Below are 21,401 nucleotides of genomic sequence, written 5' to 3' on the forward strand. Positions count from 1 at the left end.
AAAGCAACTCTCGCCATGTAAGCACTGACACACTACGAAAACCATACTGTCATGTGAGACATGTTTTAATAGTTACAGATTGTAATCAGAGACAACTCTTATTCATAAAGTATAATAAAGAGATACAGTCCTCTTACAAATCAATGACAATGTTTTTGCACTCACAGTACAGTAAGCAATTTTGGTGTTTTAGTCTATCCTTGAAGACTGAAACATTTCTATTTATGAACATTAGTATTCCAAGTCTGAGAAAGACCTACAATTACATCAAATTTTCAAACTTGAAAGACCAATGATCACCTGATCGCATTACGTTAGTTCAAACACAATTAGATTTCCGTTGTTGTCAATTTACAGCCACAAAAGTTATATTCGTTCTACCTTGAAACTAAGAAAGTGATACTTACCTCTTCATCCATGTCATATTCAACTTCTTCATCCAATTCTTCCACAGATTTCTCCACATAACGGTAATACGAGGTGCCTCTAGATGTTACTTTGTTGGGCTTAACATACTCATCTAAAACCTTAACGGTGGGCTCTGGAAGCTTGTTGGGATTTATGTCGGGAGGAAGGCTGCCCACTGCTGGCGGCTCCTTGCGAGCTTTACTCTCAAGGTTACGCACTGGTCTGCCCGATGGATTTTTTTCAGCATTTTCTTCCTTTTCCGTATTGTCTTGGTTCTCAATTTCGTCTTGCGAGATAATTTCCAGAGGCTGGTAGATGTCTATTCTTCTCAGACAACCATCAAAATCAATCTCAACCAGTCTTTGAGATTCAACATAGCTAAGTGTGTCTCTTTGAGGAGAGCGGCTAAACTCTGGGGGAGAAGGGGAGTGGCGTGCCTGACGCGGGTGCCACTTGCTGCTCTTGTTCCTTTTGCCTGGCTTTCTTCCCCCGCCTGAAGGACTGGCAGCCACCCCTGTACCTGGCGAGTCAGGACAGTCATGGTTGTGGTTGTGCATGTGGAACTGAATGCCAGAGAAGCTTTTGTACACCTTGCGGCATGTCTTCACTGGGCATTCATAGGGTGGCTTAGTTGCCCGTAGGTTCTGGCAGAATGTCTTCACATCAAAGTCTAGCACCATCTTGAAGCATTTAGCTTGTCTTCATTCCTTGAGCTCTCAATAGACCTAACCTCTTCAGATTGAAACTTGAAATGCAAGAAACCTGGGGATTTTAAAAAATTGAATTAGGGATATTCATCCTATGATTGCAAAAAACAAAAATAATACATTTATTCCTCTTCATCCCCTGCATGTCAGCTGCGGTCAAACAGGTGCATCGACCACGCCATGGCCCATTTTTATAAACAGATCTATTTTTTCCCTGATAGGTAGTGTCCCTTGCCTTGCAAGGAACAAAAGACAATTTTTTAAGGTACAGTAATCACTTTTATGCACAAAATACAAACGCACACTCCCCTAAAATGCACACTTTCGTCATACGACAGGCTTTTTAACTACATGTACATAAAATAAACATACTAACGCACAGTCATTTATTTTTAGCACACACTTCAGTCCAGAAACACACCGACAAGTAAAGCTTGACAAAAGGAAATTTTCACTACAACCTAAACAGCTTGCATAAGTCTAGGTAATCAGTCCAGATATTTGACCAGACTGCCCCTCACACAGAACAAAGAGAGTGACGGACAGTGTTTTCACACCCAACTTTTCACGGACACAAGGGTCTAGGACTGGGCAAGCGATTTGTGGGGGGAGTCTTTTGATTGGTCACTCAAAATGTGTCTTTTAGAGGGTCTCACTGGTGTTTGGGTGGCTGTAATCTTAATTAAGCCTATATGAACTGGAACATGATGCGTGAATGCTGTACATAGAACACTAGATCGGCCTACAGAATTAAACATTAAGCCAAGTGATCAGGTGAGCTCAAAGAACGTGTACCGACTTACAAACAACATGCTTGTTCTAAGAACCACTAGAGAAAAGTCTTTCAAAATGCTTCATATCATCCAAGCATTTACGGAGTTGCAATAAATGACAGGCAGTTGAGGGTGGCCATGTGGTCTTTTTTATGACTATTCACCCACAGTTTCCTCATCTGTTCCTGACAAATTATGGTTATAGTGCATATCAGCACAGTGTAACAGTGAATCGGTCTTTCTGCTTTTTTCATAACTCAACACCTTTGTATTCATAATTCATAACCGCAATCTGGAAATCTTTTACAAAACAGTTACGTTACGTCACGTCGCGTAATTGGCAAAAGTGACACCCCAACCTCCAAAGGAAGGTCACTTAAAATTTAAAAAACAAGGAAATGAAATGATTGCATCCCTTCCTCCCTTTGCACAGGTTCATGTAAACTCAGAAACTTTCTGTAAACACAATATAAAGAGCCCTTCCAAGCACAATGCGTTTAAGCAGAGACTTAAAGTACAACTCGTTATATATATTACATATATGGGGCTTTCTGAGTTTTCCTTACTATTACCCGGAAAGTCCTACTCCTGAAATTCTATGTGATGAATAAAGTTAAACTTAACAACAATCAGTGAACACAAGTAGCAGCAAAAAAGAAAAGTCGATCAATGGCGCCCAGCCGAGAACACCTAGACTCTTTCCTCAGACTATTTATCTTTTTTGAGCCTCTGAAACTCTATCAAATCACCCATAGAACACCATACACAGTGACAGTGCAACACACATACGTTGTAATTGCTTTTGAGGGGGAAAGAAACAAAATTTCTTATACACATGCATTATAAATTTTCCCCACGGGAAATGTGTACAAACGTGGTGGGGGTGGTATAAAAATTTAGGAACCCCAGGGACTGGTAATAGTGTTCAACAATTAAATTGCTGTGACTTGAGGGCTTATAATGTCAGAACAATCACACAATACACAAGTGTCAAAAACATTCCCATCTGCTCTGAATAAACAGAAAAATAAAGCTGAAAAAAGTACGGCATGGGCATGAAATCATACGACACATAAAGTAACTTTGCAGTGTATACACCAAAAATATCAAGAACTAACACATCAGAACATCAACCAATCCTTTTGATTCAGCAAAATCGTGGTCCAACCTAATCAAAAAGCACAATATATAGCACACACAATATTTTTCCCAGTGGTCGTTACTTTTTTCCTTTTGTTTTCATTCAACATTAAGTATGATAAAGCCTAGACTCTTGATAGCAACACTCTCGAACCAATCACTTATTTTGGCCTAAACATGTACAGTACAATGACTGAGGAGGCAATCCGCAATGTAGTGTACAAAAAATAAATAAATAAAAAAAGCAAAGCAAAATAAGACTCTGCAGGTCCAATTGATATGTTTTATTTGGAAAGACAAACTTGAACATCAAATGTCAAAATGCATTGCTCTTGGAAAAAAAGAATGAGCTCATTGTCAAACAAAAATTTTCACAGGCCTTTTTCCTACAGAAAAAGCCTCTGCGCACTCATATGACCGTATTCAGTAACAAGTACATGCACCGTAAAACACTTGCCACAAAAAAAGAAGTAAAGAAAGAGAAAGCTTGCCAACATCCATACACTAGCCAAACCAAAAGACCAACAAATCGCACAGCACATTTCACATTGTTCATAGCTACAATTTATTTATTAAAAGTAAGCATGTCACAGCACTTGCAACACAATGTCATGATATAAGTACCAAAGACTAGAGGTGTTACAAGAGAGTAACAAAGACACAGATAAGGACGATAAATGTTTGACAGCAAAGGAGCAAACCACACTTGAGCACCCACCAACCACCCATCAATGGAAGCATGCACATGAGACAACCACCCAATTTGGGATACAAAAAAAAGAAAGGTCATGTTTATGTAAATACCATATATAAACAGGCATACTTCAAACAAGTACATGAACAAGCTAGACGCCCACCACCCCACGCACACGTGTTGACAAGGTGCGAAAGGAAACGCTGCTTCACCTGCTCTGTCTGAGAAATTGTCACCGATGCTGACATCCCATTCATAAACCAGGTCACGCTCCAAGAGAAAGTTGACATGTGTACTTCTCGCAAATTAGTGGTGTGTCAGAAAAAACCTTTTCTCAAGATTGCTAAGAGTAAATCGGGCTCTTGAGTGCGCCCACAGAAACATTCGCGGTTAAACTTAATATGAAATACACAACAACGAAGACACACTTGCCTATCTTCAGACACAATTACATTTAATTCTGAGATTGAATCTAAAATGGGATTTGTATGCGTGTGAGTCAGTGCGTGTGTGTGTGGGTGGGGGGGTGACATCAGGATGCGGGTACACTTTCATTCAATCAGATACAACCAAATATTTATAGTAAGGGTGCTTGGCACGTTCAAACTCAATTGCACTTCATCAATTTAATCAATACACACACACAGGGAAATACAGTTTACTAACTGTCCCGAGGCAGAGAAAATGGTTTTCGAGGGCCCTGGAGATAAAGGGAAAGATATGTATGTGTGTAATAATAACTGTAGTCGAAAGTATAGAGTGCGCGTGTACATGCCCTTGCTTGTGTGCGCGTGTATCAGGGAGGAAGATGCAAACAAAATGAGACTAGAGTGCAGGGAAAACAAAATTATTAAAATTTATTCACATATTGAATAGTAAACATGTGACGCAAGTCTCAACTTCAAAAATACACACAGTGCGAACTTTCTCAGCATGCAGTAATTCGTAAGGCTTCATAAATACATTTATTCAAAACGCCAATCATCTATATACTTCACTTAGACATGACATGAATATATCATAATCAAACCCATGCCCATGTCCCTCTTGGCAAAATATCAAAATCAACAGTCTGTTCATCACAACTAACATGTGTCTCCAGTTGCTTTTGAAAACTTTGATCTTGGCTCAATCCACTAACACCTCATAAGCAAAAGTATGCACAAGGTCAGAAGCCACGTGACTATGGCAACTGTCAAGCTAGACAACCGCAAATTCATAGGGGCCAAAAATACACAGCTAAACCTATACACGTGGAGCAATGCAACATCAAGTAACCCGCTCCTTTTACATCAAAATATCAAAATCTTAACATTACTACGGCTGGCCCCGGTTACATCACTTCACCCAGCTTACTGAACTGTACAATGAGATTTAACGTCATGGCCAGCAAACTTTCTTCTAATATGTAATTCTTTCAAAATTACATAACAAGCAATTTCTACTTATATCAAGCTTGTCATCATTTTACATTGAGCACGACTCAATAAAATGGAATGAGAGTAGGATCCATAGAATACAGAACTTTTTAAGAACACAAGACGATAGTGCAGGAAAAAAGCAATTTTTTTAAAACCAAAAAAGTGGTAACAACAATCCAAAATACATGAACATGTGTGCAGATGAACTTAATCTGCTCCCATTACCACAGGACAGGTCTTACAGGCAAAAGCTCCCTATTCTTCTCTTTTATCAAGAATCTAAAATTATTGCATTTCACAAAAGAGAAAAAGACAGACAGAAAGATAGTGTGTACACGTGTGTGAATGATGGAAAGAGAAGGGGCCCATAGTGACCAGTTCTTTCTCTCTTTCTCTCTCTCTCTCTCTCTCTCTCTCTCTCTCTCTCTCACTCACTCACACACACACACACACACATACATAATATACACACACAATTAACAATTACCAGACTCATAACAGTGTAAAAAGAAAAATAAACAGCATGATCATGAAACATAGAGGATGAAAATACAATTAGCTTCATATTGCAACGAATAAAAAAAATATTTTCTACACATCAACTGGCTTGTTGTGCAGGAATTGTGATTGGTTGCCAGCTAAGCTCACAATCTTTTACATGCTGATAAAAGTGAAGGATAGTAAGTGTCTGAGTTAGTATCTTTAGAGCTTTTCTCCTTGTTTCATTGACATGGACACGCCAATTTAAATGCAGCAAAGAGAAAAGGACCTTTTTTATGGTTAAGAGGAACGATGGAAATCTGAACACTTGAACCCAAAGACCCCATGAGTAAGAACTACAGGACTGGTGTCAATCACATTGAAGTGAGCGTGTGAAAGACATTTTTGAGCTACGGTTAACAAAAAAACAAGCTGAATGCGAACTAAATCCTGACAGGACATTGGACTACCCACCAATCAACAGTACATCATGTATACATGCACGCACCCAAAAAAAAAAAAAAGTAAATCATTCAACACAAGAAACAAAGCATCAACGACAGAATGCTCTTCTGTTCCACATGTGTGCACACACGATAGTACTCACCAGTACAAAACCTAGACAAAAACAAGGCGACTTGCACGTGAGCATTGCATATAATGTTCTGAACCACAGTGATCAAAGTATTTTGATAGAAAACACTACTGACTTGAAACTGAACAAAATGAATTCTTGATTGCACACTGCACCCAAGGATACAACCTCCAAACTTTCCTATTTAATGTTCTCCTTGTAAGAACAAAACATGAATCATCATCATCCGGTGCCTCACCGACTGGCATGGGCGATCATGGACCTCCACTTCACTGTCTTGCGTTGCAGCAATGGTGTCTGTTGTTCTTGCTGCTCCTAGCCAAGTTGTCCTCTTGTCCAGTATCTTTTCCCTCTGTCTGCCTCTGCCTCACTTTCCATCAAACTTGCCTGTTGTTACAATATTCTCTAACGCTTCTTTCCGCATTGTGTGTCTGATGAAATTTGCCTGTCGCTTTCGTAAATATATATTCGTCATAAGCTGTTTTCTGCAATTTGCTTCAACCAAGACTTCTTCATTTGTTTTTCTAGCTGTCCATGGGATACGCAACATGCGTCTTATGAACCACAACTCTGTCGTCACAATTGTTCTTTCCAGCCAGCTATTTATTGATTGTCCATGCTTCGCACCCGTATAATAGGATTGGCTCGATGCAACTTTTCAGTACACTTTTTCTCGATTCCAGTGACAGATTGATGTTTGTGAGTATGTTTCATTTTGTGGAAGGTTGCTTTTGCTTGGCAAATGCGGCTTTTATTTTTAATGTCGGTACGGCATCTCCCATCTGATGATATATATGGTCCCCAAATATTCAAAATGTTGTACTTGCATTAGGGTGGTGAGGGTGGTATCATTGATTTTGATATTGCATTTTGGGGTTGGAGTTTTTCTGCTTACCACTGTTTCGGTTTTCTTGATGTTTAGGCTTAAGCCCATGTTGTCACTCTCTTGTACGATGACATTTAATATATTCTGTAGGTGTTCTTCCTCTTCTGCTATTAGGACTGTGTCGTCTGCATATCTTAGACTGTTTATATTATGTTATTATGTCCCCCTATCGAGATACCTGGCATTTCTTCTATGCGTCTCATGATATTTTCACTATACAGGGAGAACAAGCAAAACATGAATAAATTCCCACAAAGAATAATATATACATATCTCGACCACTAACATTTTTACTACATGTACACTGTTCCAATAGACTTAACCAGAACCTTTAACAGGAAATAGGAATGATTTTCAAATCAAAAACAAACTTTATGTCAAACACAATGTTCCAATAGTACTCCAAAGTTTCACTTCATCACAAGGTGGCCAAACTAGCTCTTGGTACTTGTTGGCTAAGACATAAGTGAAATGTGGCAACGGCCAACAAACAGAAAGGTCAGAAGACCTCAGAAGACGTAATAGGCTAATTGGACAAAATAAGACAGTGGGAACAGCTCACAGGACTTGGCTGAGCGGGTGGGACTTCCATTTTCACCTGGCTTTGCTGGGGAAAAGGGGTCCAGCTCTTTCAATGATACTATACTAAAGGAAACATCATTGTGATTTGCTTGAAATCTAATAGAGGAGAAATGACAAGAGAGAACAAGAAACAATAATAACAAAATCTGGGTATTGGGTTACTATCAATTGAAAGACATGCCAGAAACAGAAAAAGGCCTAGAGAAGAAAGCATGAACAATGCAAAGACAAAACATAATTGGATTAACCGGAAGCCAAAAACGTGGATGAAAGGGACATAGTTTACACAAATTTTATGACTCAAAAAACACTACAAACAACTCACAATAGAATACAAACTTAGTGGAAATAGAGCAACTGTTTTTCCCCGCTTTGCCCATTTAAATCAAACTGACACCATCTGATTAGTTTTCATTTTTTAAAAGTGTGCTTGGAAGTGAGCTGTGATGTTTAAACAATCAAATTATTCTAACATGTTACCTTTATGATGATTTGTTAACCTTGGAACCAGGTTTCTCTTTCCAGGCAGAGTGTTCAAGAGGCTTCATTTTTCATTAAATTTTCAAGTACCATGAATATTAAAACATGCATTGTTGATAAAAGTCAGCAATTACAATCATTGCTTTAGAGATTCACAAGTATTGACAATGATGATGACAAAACTGTTACGAGTAGAGGTTCAAGAAAGATTAGATGCATACCTAGGAACTGAGAGCGAAATGACAACTTTAAAAATATGTCTAGTGGGAGTGATTAACCAATTGAGAAGGCATGTTTTTACAACTGTCAGATAGTGTTCTTTGATACAGTTCTATTAATAGATCTTCCTCTGCTCTAATGAGGAACGGGGGACATGTGCACCCTCCATCCCGTTCCCTACTGGAACCATCGTTACAATCATCAAAAATTTCAGACACCGTGGGTAGTCCCTGCTATTGGGCCAAGACAGGTGAAGGAAGGATCTAGATAAGACATTAGATTAGGTCCATGTGGCTTCATGATCATGAGTGGGTTGCAGATTGAGTTGACAAACAGGTTAAAGATTTAGAAATAGTGTTCATATTCTATTGCTTTATCTTTTACCACTATAATTCCTCCTAAACATGAAGTTGCAAAAATTCTGACAAAGGGTCCTCGAACAGTCTTCAGGGGGAGCAGCTAATTTTTAGTCTAAAATACTAACCATAGCCATAAATTGTGTTCAAGCATAATCCTTCCCTTTCATATAATCCATTATGATTCTTTGCTTAAAGCTAAAGACAAGTTCCCCCCTCTTTCTTGAGCAATGGTGATCATGCAACACTGACCTCAGGTAAGCAAAGTAACATGCTTTTGTATCACTGACAGATATATTTCCAGATTTTCATAAAACAGCATGATAATATGACATCACTTCCCCTCTAATAAGCAAGGAGCCTTGCAAAATTTATTGTCTCCAAATCATCATGGATCATTTCTCTCAAAGCAATTTTAAATAACACATTTTTAAGCTTCTTTAAACCATTAAATGGTTAAATATAGTATAAACAGCTCACACTGTCATCTTTCAACTGCAACACTCAAACATGAAGTATATGGGAAAACAACTAAAAACACTTCTAAATCAGAGTAGCATTGAAAAACAATATAATAATAATAGATTACATTTATATAGCGCTCTATCCCATACTAGTATAATTATAAGCTCTGAGCGCTTTACACCAATCACATAATCTTTCACACAAAAAAAAATATTTCACAGAAGCAAGAAAAACTAGTTTTACCACATAAAGAATAACTTTCACAACCATACATTAACTATACACGAAAGGACAGTGAAAAAATGTAAATATATGTACATGATGTATATTAAAAAATCACACACTACTATCAATTGAAAAAAATGAGTCTTAAACAGTCGCTTAAACCTATCAAAATTTGCTGTTTCTCTAAGATCCAGAGGCAATGTGTTCCAGATTTTTGGGCCAAAAAATGAGAAAGAAACTGTTCTCACCAAAAGATCGTTATTTCTTTCTAGGGGCTCTGAATTTTCTTGCATCTGTGGATGACCGCAACTGACGAGATGGAACATACTGTGTTAAAAGCTCAGATAGATAGGATGGGGCTTTATCGTTCATCATCATCCAGTGCCAGATCTGCGACAGACATCGGCAATCATGGTTCTCTATTCATTCCTTTGCTCGGATGCTCTCAAAAAAGTATGTTTCCCTGTCACCCATTTGTTTAGGTTACCCAAGTATGTTGTTCTGGGCCTTCCCCTGCCTCGTCTGCCCTCAATTTTGCCAGTGAGAGCTAGGTGTTTAAGACCCGTATGTCTATTTATGTGTCCCAAAAACTGCATTTGTCGTTTCCTGATTGTTTTTAACATTGAGCGACCCAAGTGGGCTTCATCAAGCACTACCTCATTTGATTTCTTTTCCTTCCACGATACTCTTAGCAGTCTCCTAAGAAACCCAATTTCTGTTGCTTCTATTTTATTTTCACTGTCTTTAGTGATTGTCCAGCATTCACAGCCATATAGAATGGTTGACCAAACATAGCTTTTCAGATTTTTCATTTTGGTGTTCATTGAGATGTTTTTATTTTTCAGGATTGGGCTCAGGCTCATTTTATCGAAACTAGCCTTAGCCATTGTAATTCTCCATCTTATTTCTGAGGAACATTTGGCATCAGATGTTATCATATATCCTAGATATTTAAACTGTTGGACTATGATCTTTTCACCTTTGCTAATGAGATTACAACTAGGCTTTACTGCTTTTTTTGGATATTACCATGCATTTTGTTTTCTTTACATTCAACAATAATCCTTTAACTTTACGTTACTTTCTGTTACAACAGTATCTAGAAGTGATTGAAGGTACTTTTCTGAGCCTGCTATCAAAACTGTGTCATCTGCATATCTCATGTTAGTAATCTTTTCTCCATTTACTTTGAGACCTGGACATTCTTCTCTCTATGTTTCTAAGGATTGTTTCACTGTACATGTTAAAGAGGTCTGGTGACATAACACATCCTTGCCTCACCCCTCGCCCAATCTGCTTATATTCACTGTATTCTCCATTAATTCGTACAGCAGCGTTTTGGTCCCAGTACAAATTCCTGATAATTCTTAGATCTTTTCCATCTAGGTCTAGCTTTTCCAGTATTCTAAATAGCTCATCATGTCTAACTTTATCGAACGCCTTTGTTGCATAATCTAAGAAGCATAAATACAGATCTTTCTGAGCTTCAATACATCTTTCCATTAACATTGTTAAGGTGAATATAGCATTTCTGGTGCCCTTGTCAGGAACAAAGCCGATTTGCGTTTTAAATATCTCTGGTCTTACACCTTTTCTCAATCTTCCCATTATTACTCGCAGCAATATTTTTGTAAAATGACTCATAAGACTAACTGTTCTATGCTTATCACACTCAGTGGCACCTGGTATTTTAGGTAAAGCTATAAAAACTGACTTCACAATATCTTCTGGGATCTCACCGCTGTCATAAATAGCATTTAGGAGCCTTGTTGTTATTTCAGTGCTTAGGTCTTCAAGCGCGACAATCACCGAATTTGAATATTTTAACTTTTTAGCATTTTAAAGTAAATTAGTTAGCCAGTCGTGAGGTGAACTTTCGCAGAGGTGAACAACTTGTGTTTCGCGCGCTCATATGACCTTAGCAGTTGCGAGCGCTGTAAAACCTTATACTATACATACATACAATCACTTCAACTGGAATATTATCTGGCCCTGTGGCTTTTGCTTGTTTCATTTTCCTAATGGCAGCTTGTACTTCTGCTTTCAGTATTGGTGGTCCATTTATTTCATTCTTCATTACCGGTTTTTCTCCTCTGTTATCTTTGAAAAGTTCCTCTGTATATTCTGAAAATCTGTTTAAGACATCCCTGTTGTCCATTAAAATATCTCCTCCTTTTGATCTTATGCATCCTGTATTTGAGCATCCTTTTATCCCACTTACTTCTTTGATTTTGGAAAGCATGTATTTGCTGTCTTTGTTTTGGTTAGAGTTCTTCTCCATTTGTTGACACTGATCATTTATCCATGTTGCTTTTGCTTCGTTGCATTTTTTCTTTATTTCCCTGTTTAAGATGTACTTTTCCACATTACATTTTGCCTTTCTTCTCTCTTCCATTAGTTTTAATATGTCCTGGGTCATCCATTTTTATTACCTTTTTTAGCTTTCGGGGGGATATTTTCTTCCACAGCTTCCATAATTGAGTCTTTCATTTTGCTCCATAGTTCTTCCGATTTAGTAATGTTTTCCAAAGCTTGAAATTTGTTGCTTACATCTATGGAGAAACGCTCTTTCAGTTCTTGGTTTGTCTTTGAAAGACCTATACTACTATGTCAAATTTTGGTTGGTACTTAATCGTTAAGACATTTAAAACAGATGTTAGAAATTTTATATTGGATTCTTTTATCAACTGGTAGCCAATGCAGAGCTTTTAACATTTTTAATGCACAAGATCTTTCTTCTTTTTCTTCAGCACTAGTCTTGCGGTGTTATTTTGGACCACTTGCAATTTCCTCATTCGTTCACATGAAATACCAGACAAAACAGAATTACAGTAGTCAAGTTTTGACAAGACAAGAGAGCCAGATAACATGCATGCAACATTGGTTGAAATAAGGTGCCTTATCTTACTAATTCTCCTGAGATCAAGGTACGTGCGCATAACATGATTTACTAGGTTGTTCATGGACACATCTGAATTTAAAAAGATACATAGATTCTTGACCTTGTTGGAAAAAGTTAGTATTTTCAATTTCTAGCTGGCTTCTATTCACATCATAAAGGTTTTTTGAACTCCCAAATAGAATGGTTTGTTTCTCCATTCAGCATTAATTTGTTTTCCCCCATCCATTTTTTCACTCTTTCAACGTATTTCTCTACTCATTCTATGAATTCATCAGTGTTACATGGGTGAAAGGGACATTATTATAAAACCACAGACTGGTCAACTCAGCTGTTTCCTCATACCCAAGGTGGCATTTTCACATGAACATTGGCCTGATCAGCCACACACGCAATCATGTTACAGGACAACGCAGTGTATGATCAGTTATAAATCATAAATGACCAATACTGCAAGCGCTGACCGGGTAGAACCTTCTACTACAGTCATTAAAAAAAAAAAATATTCAGTGATATTTGACAACTGGTGATAACTGGAAAACCTATAAAACTCCTATGGCAAATAGAAGGTCTCTCTATCAACTAGTTTAGTTTTAGTAGAGGTTTTACGGCGCTCGCAACTGCAAAAGGTCATATGAGCGCCAAGGGGTAGATGTCAACAGAGAAGTCCTTACAGAGAATCATGAATTACTCTGCTCACCTCTCTAGCTTCAACAGCACAAAGTCTGCTTCGACTATCAAGGCACCCTGGAAATTGCAGGTCACAAGAGAGTGACAAACATACAAAAGAAGTAGAGGAAAATGACAAAAGTAAGGATAAGAAAGAAAAAGCAGCAGTTCCCTGTTGTAGATCCAAGTTTTGGATTGGAACCCACAGGGTAAGAGATCAAGGGGAAGAGCTCGTGGAAACTGGAGAAGAATCACAGAAATCGATGTACAGAAAAGTGGGAAGACATGGAATAACACCAAGAGGCTAGCCCAGGATAGAGAAAGGTGGAAGGTGTTTGTCCGTGGCATATACCCTGGTGCAGGGTGAGAAAGGCAATGAAGTTGATGATGATGATGATGATGATGATGGGATAATATGTGAGCGGTATTTTCATTTTAAGACTCATAAAAAGGTGGCAAAAGTGGGCATTGGCTATAAAAAGGTTGACATGCACTGCTGTAGAGCATCATTCGTTAGGAAAAAAAAAGGTTCAAATCTACAACTTCCTTTAGCTATTAGTATTATTTTATTAGTCTTGCTTCCCCTCTAGTTTCTTTCCCACGATAGAGAATCTAGATCTATATAATATAAAAGTGGACTTGGGAGGCTTTGTGGACAAACTCCTCCCTTATTACCTAACCCACACCTTTGAAACTTTGAAGGTGTCCACAGCATCCATGTGGCTAGGACCTAACTTTTAAAAAACGAAGTGACTATTTCTCCAAACGTTCGGAGAAATAGTGCCGATCTTTATTTCTCCGAACGGTTTCCGGCTTCCGGTCTCGTGATTTTTGGCCTACTTATTGCGAGAGTTCAGCGCCAACTTTAATTCTGCCTCTGGCGGCCGGAGTCTGGCCTCTGGTCTGGGACTGGGAAGGAACACCGCATGGCAAGCCCGCCTACAGACAAACTTCTGTAACACCCACCCACCACCATCATGCACATGTACACACACAAACTTATACAAACACTAACTAAACATGATCAGTGAGCAACTTTTGAACGTATGACGAGCTGAGCTGTGGATGGACAGACAGTGTGAGTGACAGAGCAGGTGAAAGGAAGAATGTACGAGTGTATCCACAGGCGACAGCAACTACAAGGCGACGACACCGACCCCCCTGGCCTGGTCCACAGCTCACGAACGAAAGGAATGTGGCTAAGGCAGTGTTTTGCTAATATTATTGTCCATGGTTCGCAGGGTGCAAGGGAATGAGTGAGATTTTCTTTGTGTGTGCCTGGAGGGAGGGGATGGGGTGTAAAAGTCATATGGACGGGGATGAGCCGCGGGAGAGAACACGGGAATTGAATGAATGAGTGAAACTGAAAGAGAGGAACGACTCATGAGCCCTGGAGTGAATGGATCCTGTGTTTCTATTTTTGTATACTTTAAACTGTTACTGAATAAAAGGCTGAAATAAAGCCCGAAAAACAAACACACACACGCTCCTCACTCTCCACTTACACACTTACTACCACACAGACACACTCACACACACACATGCATACACACACACACACACACACAGGACCAAATTTTTAGGTCATATCTCTTTCAATTTTCAAGAGCTAGTCTAGAGATTTTTAGATGAGTGTAAAAACGTGAAAAAGAAAGGTTTCACAACCGAATGAAATCAAAATTAGAACAGCCCATAAACAACCACAAAAATTAACAAATAAGGGCGTGAGTCCACCTGTCCGAAGAAGATTGGCTGTTTTAACCCTAAATGTGCGTAATTTTAAAACAAAGTACAGGATATTACATGTAAATTATGGAATCACACACATTAAGGGGCCTGCCAGTGTCAGTACATGTAATCGGTTTTGGTGGAACGTACGCTCTAACATAACACATTTAAATTTATATATAATATACATGTATATATATTTAGAATCTAATGAAGATAGGAACATCAAATTAAATGACGTTACACTATACAACATCACCCCCCTTTTTTCCCCAACAAAAAAATTGATAGAAAAACAACACAGAACAATAACAAGAAAGAAAAAAATACACACTAACAAATTAATAAAACACCACAAAGAGGGAAAAATAAAAGTAACTGTAACGTATTCAACAAATCAACGTGGTGACAACAAGTGAGAAAGAGACAAAGTGAAGCTAAGTGAACTTTCTTTCAAAAGTAAAGAGGCTTAAGAGGTCTGGTTTCTTTTTTTATTTTTATTTGACTTTTATTCCCCAATTTGGGGACCAAAAAATGCCAAAAAATCGAGCCACGATTGATTGGTCGCAGTTGCGACAAACGCAGATGCTAGTTCTATGTGTCGTTATCATTAACCCTCCGTAGATCTAGATCTAGATAGCACACGAGTGAACACAACACATTAAGTTTAAGAGCAGCACCCTTCATAGGCAACACGTCATAATATCTATCTCTAGAGAAAAACTGTTTGGAACTGTAGCATTTCTTTATATAAATATTTACTGCGGACTTTTTTTGGACCGATTGAACCATATTGTATACGAACAATCTTTGGTAGGCCTATACTATAATTATAGGTCTTTATAATATCCTAAATTTGCGGGAAAGGATGTGATTTCAGAGTGTTCGGAGAAATAGTGCCCAGCTTTATTTTCCCGAACGTTGGGAGAAATAGTGCCGGCCTTTAAAAAATCCATGCAAACTGCTTTCCCTGGTTTTTCCAAAAGGAAGAGGCTAGCCGTACTTATTCTTAATATGGTGGCTAGACTGACCATTTACAAAAAATAGGCCTGCTGAATTGTAAATATACATTTTTAGTGTGCAGTACCTAAAGTATTTGTATTTGAGACAAAACCAGGTTCCTTAATGACAGTGCATGTATTTTAAACCTCCTGTTTTCTAATGACTAATGTAAATAGGGCCTAAGATAAGTACGGCCAGACTGGCAGTCTAGCCGTACTTAATATTGATGGCTGAATTGTAAATGAAAATTTTAGTTTGCAATGCCTAAAGTATTTGTATTTCAGACAAAACCAAAAGGTGCCTTACTGACTTGCACGTATTTGAACCTGAATAATAACTAGATCTAGATCTCATGAGACCTGTGTACTTAACAGGATTGAGTCGATTGGGCCAAACCTAGATCTAAGTACGGCTAGACTGGCAGTCTAGCCGTACTTAAGTACAGCTAGACTCTCAGTCTAGCCGTACTTAAGTACGGCTATCCACTTCGTTTCCAAAATGCTTTGTTCCGTCCACACAGAATCTTGTGAAAATCCATCTTCTAAGATGACATTTTGTAAACAAGTGAGGTTTCCGTTCACTAGCTGTGCGCACTGTTTACACACCTTTGAAATTCTGCAGTGTACAACCACAAAAGCGGAATTTATAGAATCAATCTATACATTTTCTATTAGATCTAGATCTATAAATTTGGCAACTTCGAAACAGGCGTGTCACTTTTCTCTCAAGATTTATTGCTCCATTCCAGTAGAGTGTAAATATAGTAGGCTAATGACTTTCAGGTGATGTTAACACATTACACCCTAACTCGCCAGGGACTGCCCTGGAATTCCCTTACGCGCTCCACCCTGACTCGCCCGGAACCGCCCGCGCTGACCTAGCGTCTTTAGAAACGACGTCTCGCCTTGATGAGACTCTGGGGCCGAGATTTTTATTTGCATAGTTATTGCAAAAAGTTTCTTCTTTCGTTTGATACTGAAACGAAATTTTTCGGGCCAGTAGTTTTAGTATTAGAGCCGATAGAAGTGCAATCGCGTTACTGACACTTTCAACTTGTTGAAAAGCAACACAATTGAGTTCGAAAAAGGAAATAACGATGGATTTGAGCAAAAACAAGCATATGACAAATCAGATGACTCAGATTTTGATGAAAATGTTGTAGCAAGAGTTTGGGGCGATTCAGATTGATCAGACATAGAAAATCTAGAATCTAGATCTAAGGCCTGACCGCGAGGCAGAGAGTGAAAGTGGCGGTTCGGACACCCCGACTGATGTAAAGTTAGAACATTTCCAACAGTTTACACATACATAAAGCTCGATTGAAATTATGACACTGTTCTTTTCTTCAAAGGGAGTGTATACAGACCCGGTAACCGGGAACAAAGTCATAAAGTATGCAGACCCGGTAGGGGAACTCTTTTGTGGTTTCAGAAAGTTTCAGCGGCCTCTTGGCTCAGGGTACACCCAGGTTCTTCTAGATCTAGACAGACAGACATTGATCTAGTTTCGAGGCTAGCCTAGATCTAGAATCTACATCTAGATCTAAATGAAGATTGCGGATGTCTTTCCGATAAACGATCGTTTTTCCTCCGTTTATGAGTTGGAGGAATCACAATTTGAAGTAAAGAACAATGTCATAATTTCAATCGAGCAGTCACCCTCTCTATTTATTTCTATTTCTCTCTCTCTCTCTCTCCTCTGTTTATGTGTATCGCTCGCATTCTCTTTTTCTTTGTTCGTCTGTCTTTCTTTCTCCCCACCTATTTCCCACTCTATCTTTCTCTCGTTCCCTCCTGCCAACTGGGGTGTGTCATACATTTTGCTACTATGCTAGCATAGCACTTCCCCCTGCTCTCTCTCTCTCTCTCACACACACACACACCTACACTACCGGGTCTGGGCGCTGAAACTTTCCGAAATCACAAAAGACTTCCCCTACCGGGTCTGATACTTCTTGACTTAGTTCGCGGTTACCGGGTCATTCTTCAAATTGTGATTCCTCCAACTCCAAAACCGAAGGCCGAAGGAAAAACGATTGTTCATCACAAAAACATTCGCAATCTTCATTTAGATCTAGATCTAGATCTAGATCTAAGCTGGCCTCGAAACTAGATCTAGGCCATAGATCTAGAAGAACCTAGGTCTACCCCGCCTCCCCCCACTGTTGTTACAATGTAAACACGACTGTCCGCTTATGTTATTGTTTCGCATTTGTGTGTTCTCTTTATTATAGTTTCCGGGGGCAAGCCCCCCTCCCCACTGTTGGTATGATACACGGAGGTCCACCAAAGTTAATTCCTCAGCCCACCCTCAACCACCATCTCTCGCTCACCTCGCCTCACCAGTCGCCACTGTGCGTGCGTGAAGTCGCCCACGGAACTAGCCTACCTTTTGTCTGCACGTAGAGTACTATGAGTGCGTAGCGTAGTTAGGCTACGCGTGTGCAGTAATCACGGGCCGAGACGGGTGGTCCAGTAAAGTACAATCCAGCCAATAGAAAATCCAATCAGCACGGCTAGGATTATGGAGTAATCTTTTCTAGATCTAGATCTAGAGTCTAGGCCTAAATTTGTAAACACTCATTTCCGACTCCATTTGTAGAGGGAAGATCGGACTCCATAGACTAGACTACTTTTCAATACAAAGTAACAAGCTGCCACTCATACTTTGCGCAAAGCACAAACAGTAGCCACTCATGAATTGAATGGTGGTGCATGACATGTAGATCTAAATATACACTCTAATTACTTTACAACTAAAACGATGTAAAATGTCTATAAAAAGAAAATTGACAACAAAACAGAGTAAGTTCAAGCCAAGCCAAAACACTTCGCCGCGAGACAACTCAACAACAGTAGAGTTCAGTCTGAGCAAAGGCAAAATGGAAAGGGGTAATCTAATCTACATTTTGAAGCGCAAGCCGATGTATAGCAAAAACAGAACTCTGCATGAACACATCAATGCATTAGAACTAAACATACCATATAGTGAAACTGCTATATCCGTGCGCGATAACTCCTCGTTGCAATAATATTATATTCTACACAAAGAGTGGCCAAGCCAAGCATCCATGGCGTCTCATTTCAATCTTCACTATAACTTCTGCGCATGCACAAGAAAAGAGAAAGCGTCGTCACTTCCTAGATAATCGAGTCTAAAGTACACTCGATACCGGCTATAGCTTGTGTCGAATACATAAAGCCGGAGCAGCTGTTCCGGCCTCATTTTTCTGTGTGTGTGTGTGTGTGTGTGTGTGTGTGTGTGTGTGTGTGTGTGTGTGTGATAATATATGTGAGTGATATGCTGATGATACATGGACTTCTAAAGCTTCCAAACAAAATGTTTACAAAGAATTTCACTATTAAAATGGAATTAATGTATTACAAATAATGAAGAGTTGGCATGGAAAGCGCTGGAATTAAGATGTCAACACAACCATAAAAAGGAGACGATGGAGATATCTAGGACATGTTCTAAGAATACTGAAAGACAAAATTGCCCTTTCAGTCGTGGCATTGGAAGCCAACGGAAAAAAGAAAACGAGGAAGACCAACTGGAAGCTGTGCCTAGAGACACAATATAAGGAATGAGACAATCACCCAGGGCCTGGATTTGCAGAAGCTGGAGGACGTGGCCAGGGGCAGGCAAGCGTGAGGTCGACTGCGCCTGACGGTATACAGAGAGTGTTAGTAAATTATTGTTCTGAGTATGTTCCTCACCATACATCATTTACTTAAATGTGGGTTTACACGGGTGTTAGTGTGTTTTGTTTGTTTTTTGTTGTGGTTTTGTTTTGTTTTGTTTTGTTTTGTTGTTTGTTTGTTTTTGTTTTGTTTCTTCTTTTTTTTTTTGGGGGGGGGGGGTGATCGCGTGTTTTACGGCGCTCACAGCTACATAAGGCCACTTGAGCGAGTGGGACACAGTAAACATTTACAGTTGGTAAGAATTTTTTTTATTTTGCCCCTGTGGCGGCCGAAGCCTACCTTTATCGATTTTGGACCACTAAGGCATCTTTAACGTGCGCAACTTGCACAGGGGACCTCCGAGATTTCTTGCCCTTGTCCGAGAAGGCAAGGTGTAGGTCTTTCCTACTGTGAGATCAGGGGTGTGGATGAAAGACAGTAGCAGGAAGGAGCCAGCAGCAGAAAGGCTGCAGAAAGAGTCAGGAGCCCCCCCAGATGAGAGAGCAAAGCAGATGAGAGGGTAGGGACAGAAAGTGGAGGCGAAAGCAGACGACAGAACAGAACATTGCTAGAGAGCAGGAAAATGAGGTGAAATGAAACTATTTTAGAGAAGAAAAATTTCCGTCGCTATCCGGATTCGAACCCGGGACCTATTGAAGAGAGGTGAACACCTTAACCTCTAGGAAACGAGAGCCCCCATGGTATATGTGTGTGTGGGTGTATGTGTGTGTGTGTCTGTGTGTATAAGTGTGTGTCTGTGTGAGTGTGTGTGTGTGTGTGTGTGTGTGTGTGTGTGTGTGTGTGTGTGTGTGTGTCTTGCCCTTTTTAAACTCCCAGTGGAGCATATAGGCCATCAACATTTCTCCAGCGAAATCTGTCCTGTGCATCTTCCAGAACTAGCGATCGTGTCGTTTTTGCTGTTTATGTTGTTGTAGCTGTTTTATTTTTTTTCCTACGGGAAAGGGCTGCTAACCCTTTGCCCAACCAATCTTAGTCGCCTTCTACAACATGCGCGGTACAGATACAGTGGCCCTATTCTTTGCTCCCCTAGCTGTCTCTTCGACAGGACCCCGGGAGCCGGGAACCACACGGGGAGCGTGTGTGTATATATGCATGTGGAATAATATAATTTTATATGAGTGATAATATGCTGATGATACATGTACTTCTAAAGATCTACAAAATCTTTGCCGCCTCTCGCTGAGGTGGTGGTAATGGTGGTGCTATGTGTGTGTAGGCCCTATGTGTGTGTGTGTGAGTGTGTGTGTGTGTGTGTGTGTGTGTGTGTGTGCGCGCGCGTGTGTGTGTGTGTGTACATGCGTGGGCCTGCGTGTGCGTTTGTACGCATGGGTGCATGTGCGTTTGTGTGTGTGTGGGTGGATAATATGTTATGTGTACCCCCGGAGCGGTGCTACTGACTGAAGTGTCTTTAGGCCATTCCCAAAGGGCGGGGGGGGGGGGCATTAACATCTCGAGTTCTTATGCACAGTAGAATTGTAATTGTAAGTGGACTGATTCATGTCATGCTCCATAACTGTGCCTGAACTGCAAAAGGGAATTACTGCTTTTTCTTTCCCAATCCTTACTGTCGTCATTTTGCCTCTACTTCTTTAAAATGATATGTTTGTCACACAGTCACACTCTTGTGAACTGCTATTTCCGGGGTGCCTTGACAGTCGAAGCAGACTTTGCGCTGTTGAGTTGAGGCTAGAGAGGTGAGCAGAGTTAGTCTGATTCCCTGTTAGGACTTCTCTGTTGACACCCACCCCTTGGCACTGATATGACCTTATGCTGTTCATGTTGCGAGCGCCTAAAAACCTCTACTGGAAAAAAAAGGATAATAAAAATGCCCATAGGCATTGAATTTGGTGTCTTCAAATAACTCAGCATTCGCTCCTGTGATGGAGTGCAACAGAAACGCTGCAGTGTCATACGTACATGAAAGTGTGATTCTGTGTGTGTGTGTGTGTGTGTGTGTGTGTGTGTGTG

The 21,401-nt window shown here is 39.8% G+C and overlaps 1 protein-coding gene across 2 annotated transcripts in view; it reads right to left on the reverse strand.

Annotated features, from left to right (window-relative positions):
* Positions 1-18,841, reverse strand: part of LOC101860799 (bromodomain-containing protein 1) — a 48,612-nt gene extending 29,771 nt beyond the window's left edge. For both annotated transcript variants that reach the window (XM_013080650.2, XM_005095033.3), the window contains exons 1-2: positions 18,711-18,841; positions 408-1,170 (exon numbers count right to left, since the gene is read on the reverse strand). In XM_013080650.2, the coding sequence (XP_012936104.1) occupies positions 408-1,088 (681 nt within the window). In that variant the 5' untranslated portion in view covers positions 1,089-1,170; positions 18,711-18,841. The remainder of the gene's footprint in view (positions 1-407; positions 1,171-18,710) is intronic.
* Between the last annotated feature and the right edge of the window lie 2,560 nt (positions 18,842-21,401).

The sequence above is a fragment of the Aplysia californica genome, unplaced genomic scaffold (assembly GCF_000002075.1).
Source record: "Aplysia californica isolate F4 #8 unplaced genomic scaffold, AplCal3.0 scaffold00094, whole genome shotgun sequence".
Classification (NCBI taxonomy): domain Eukaryota; kingdom Metazoa; phylum Mollusca; class Gastropoda; order Aplysiida; family Aplysiidae; genus Aplysia; species Aplysia californica.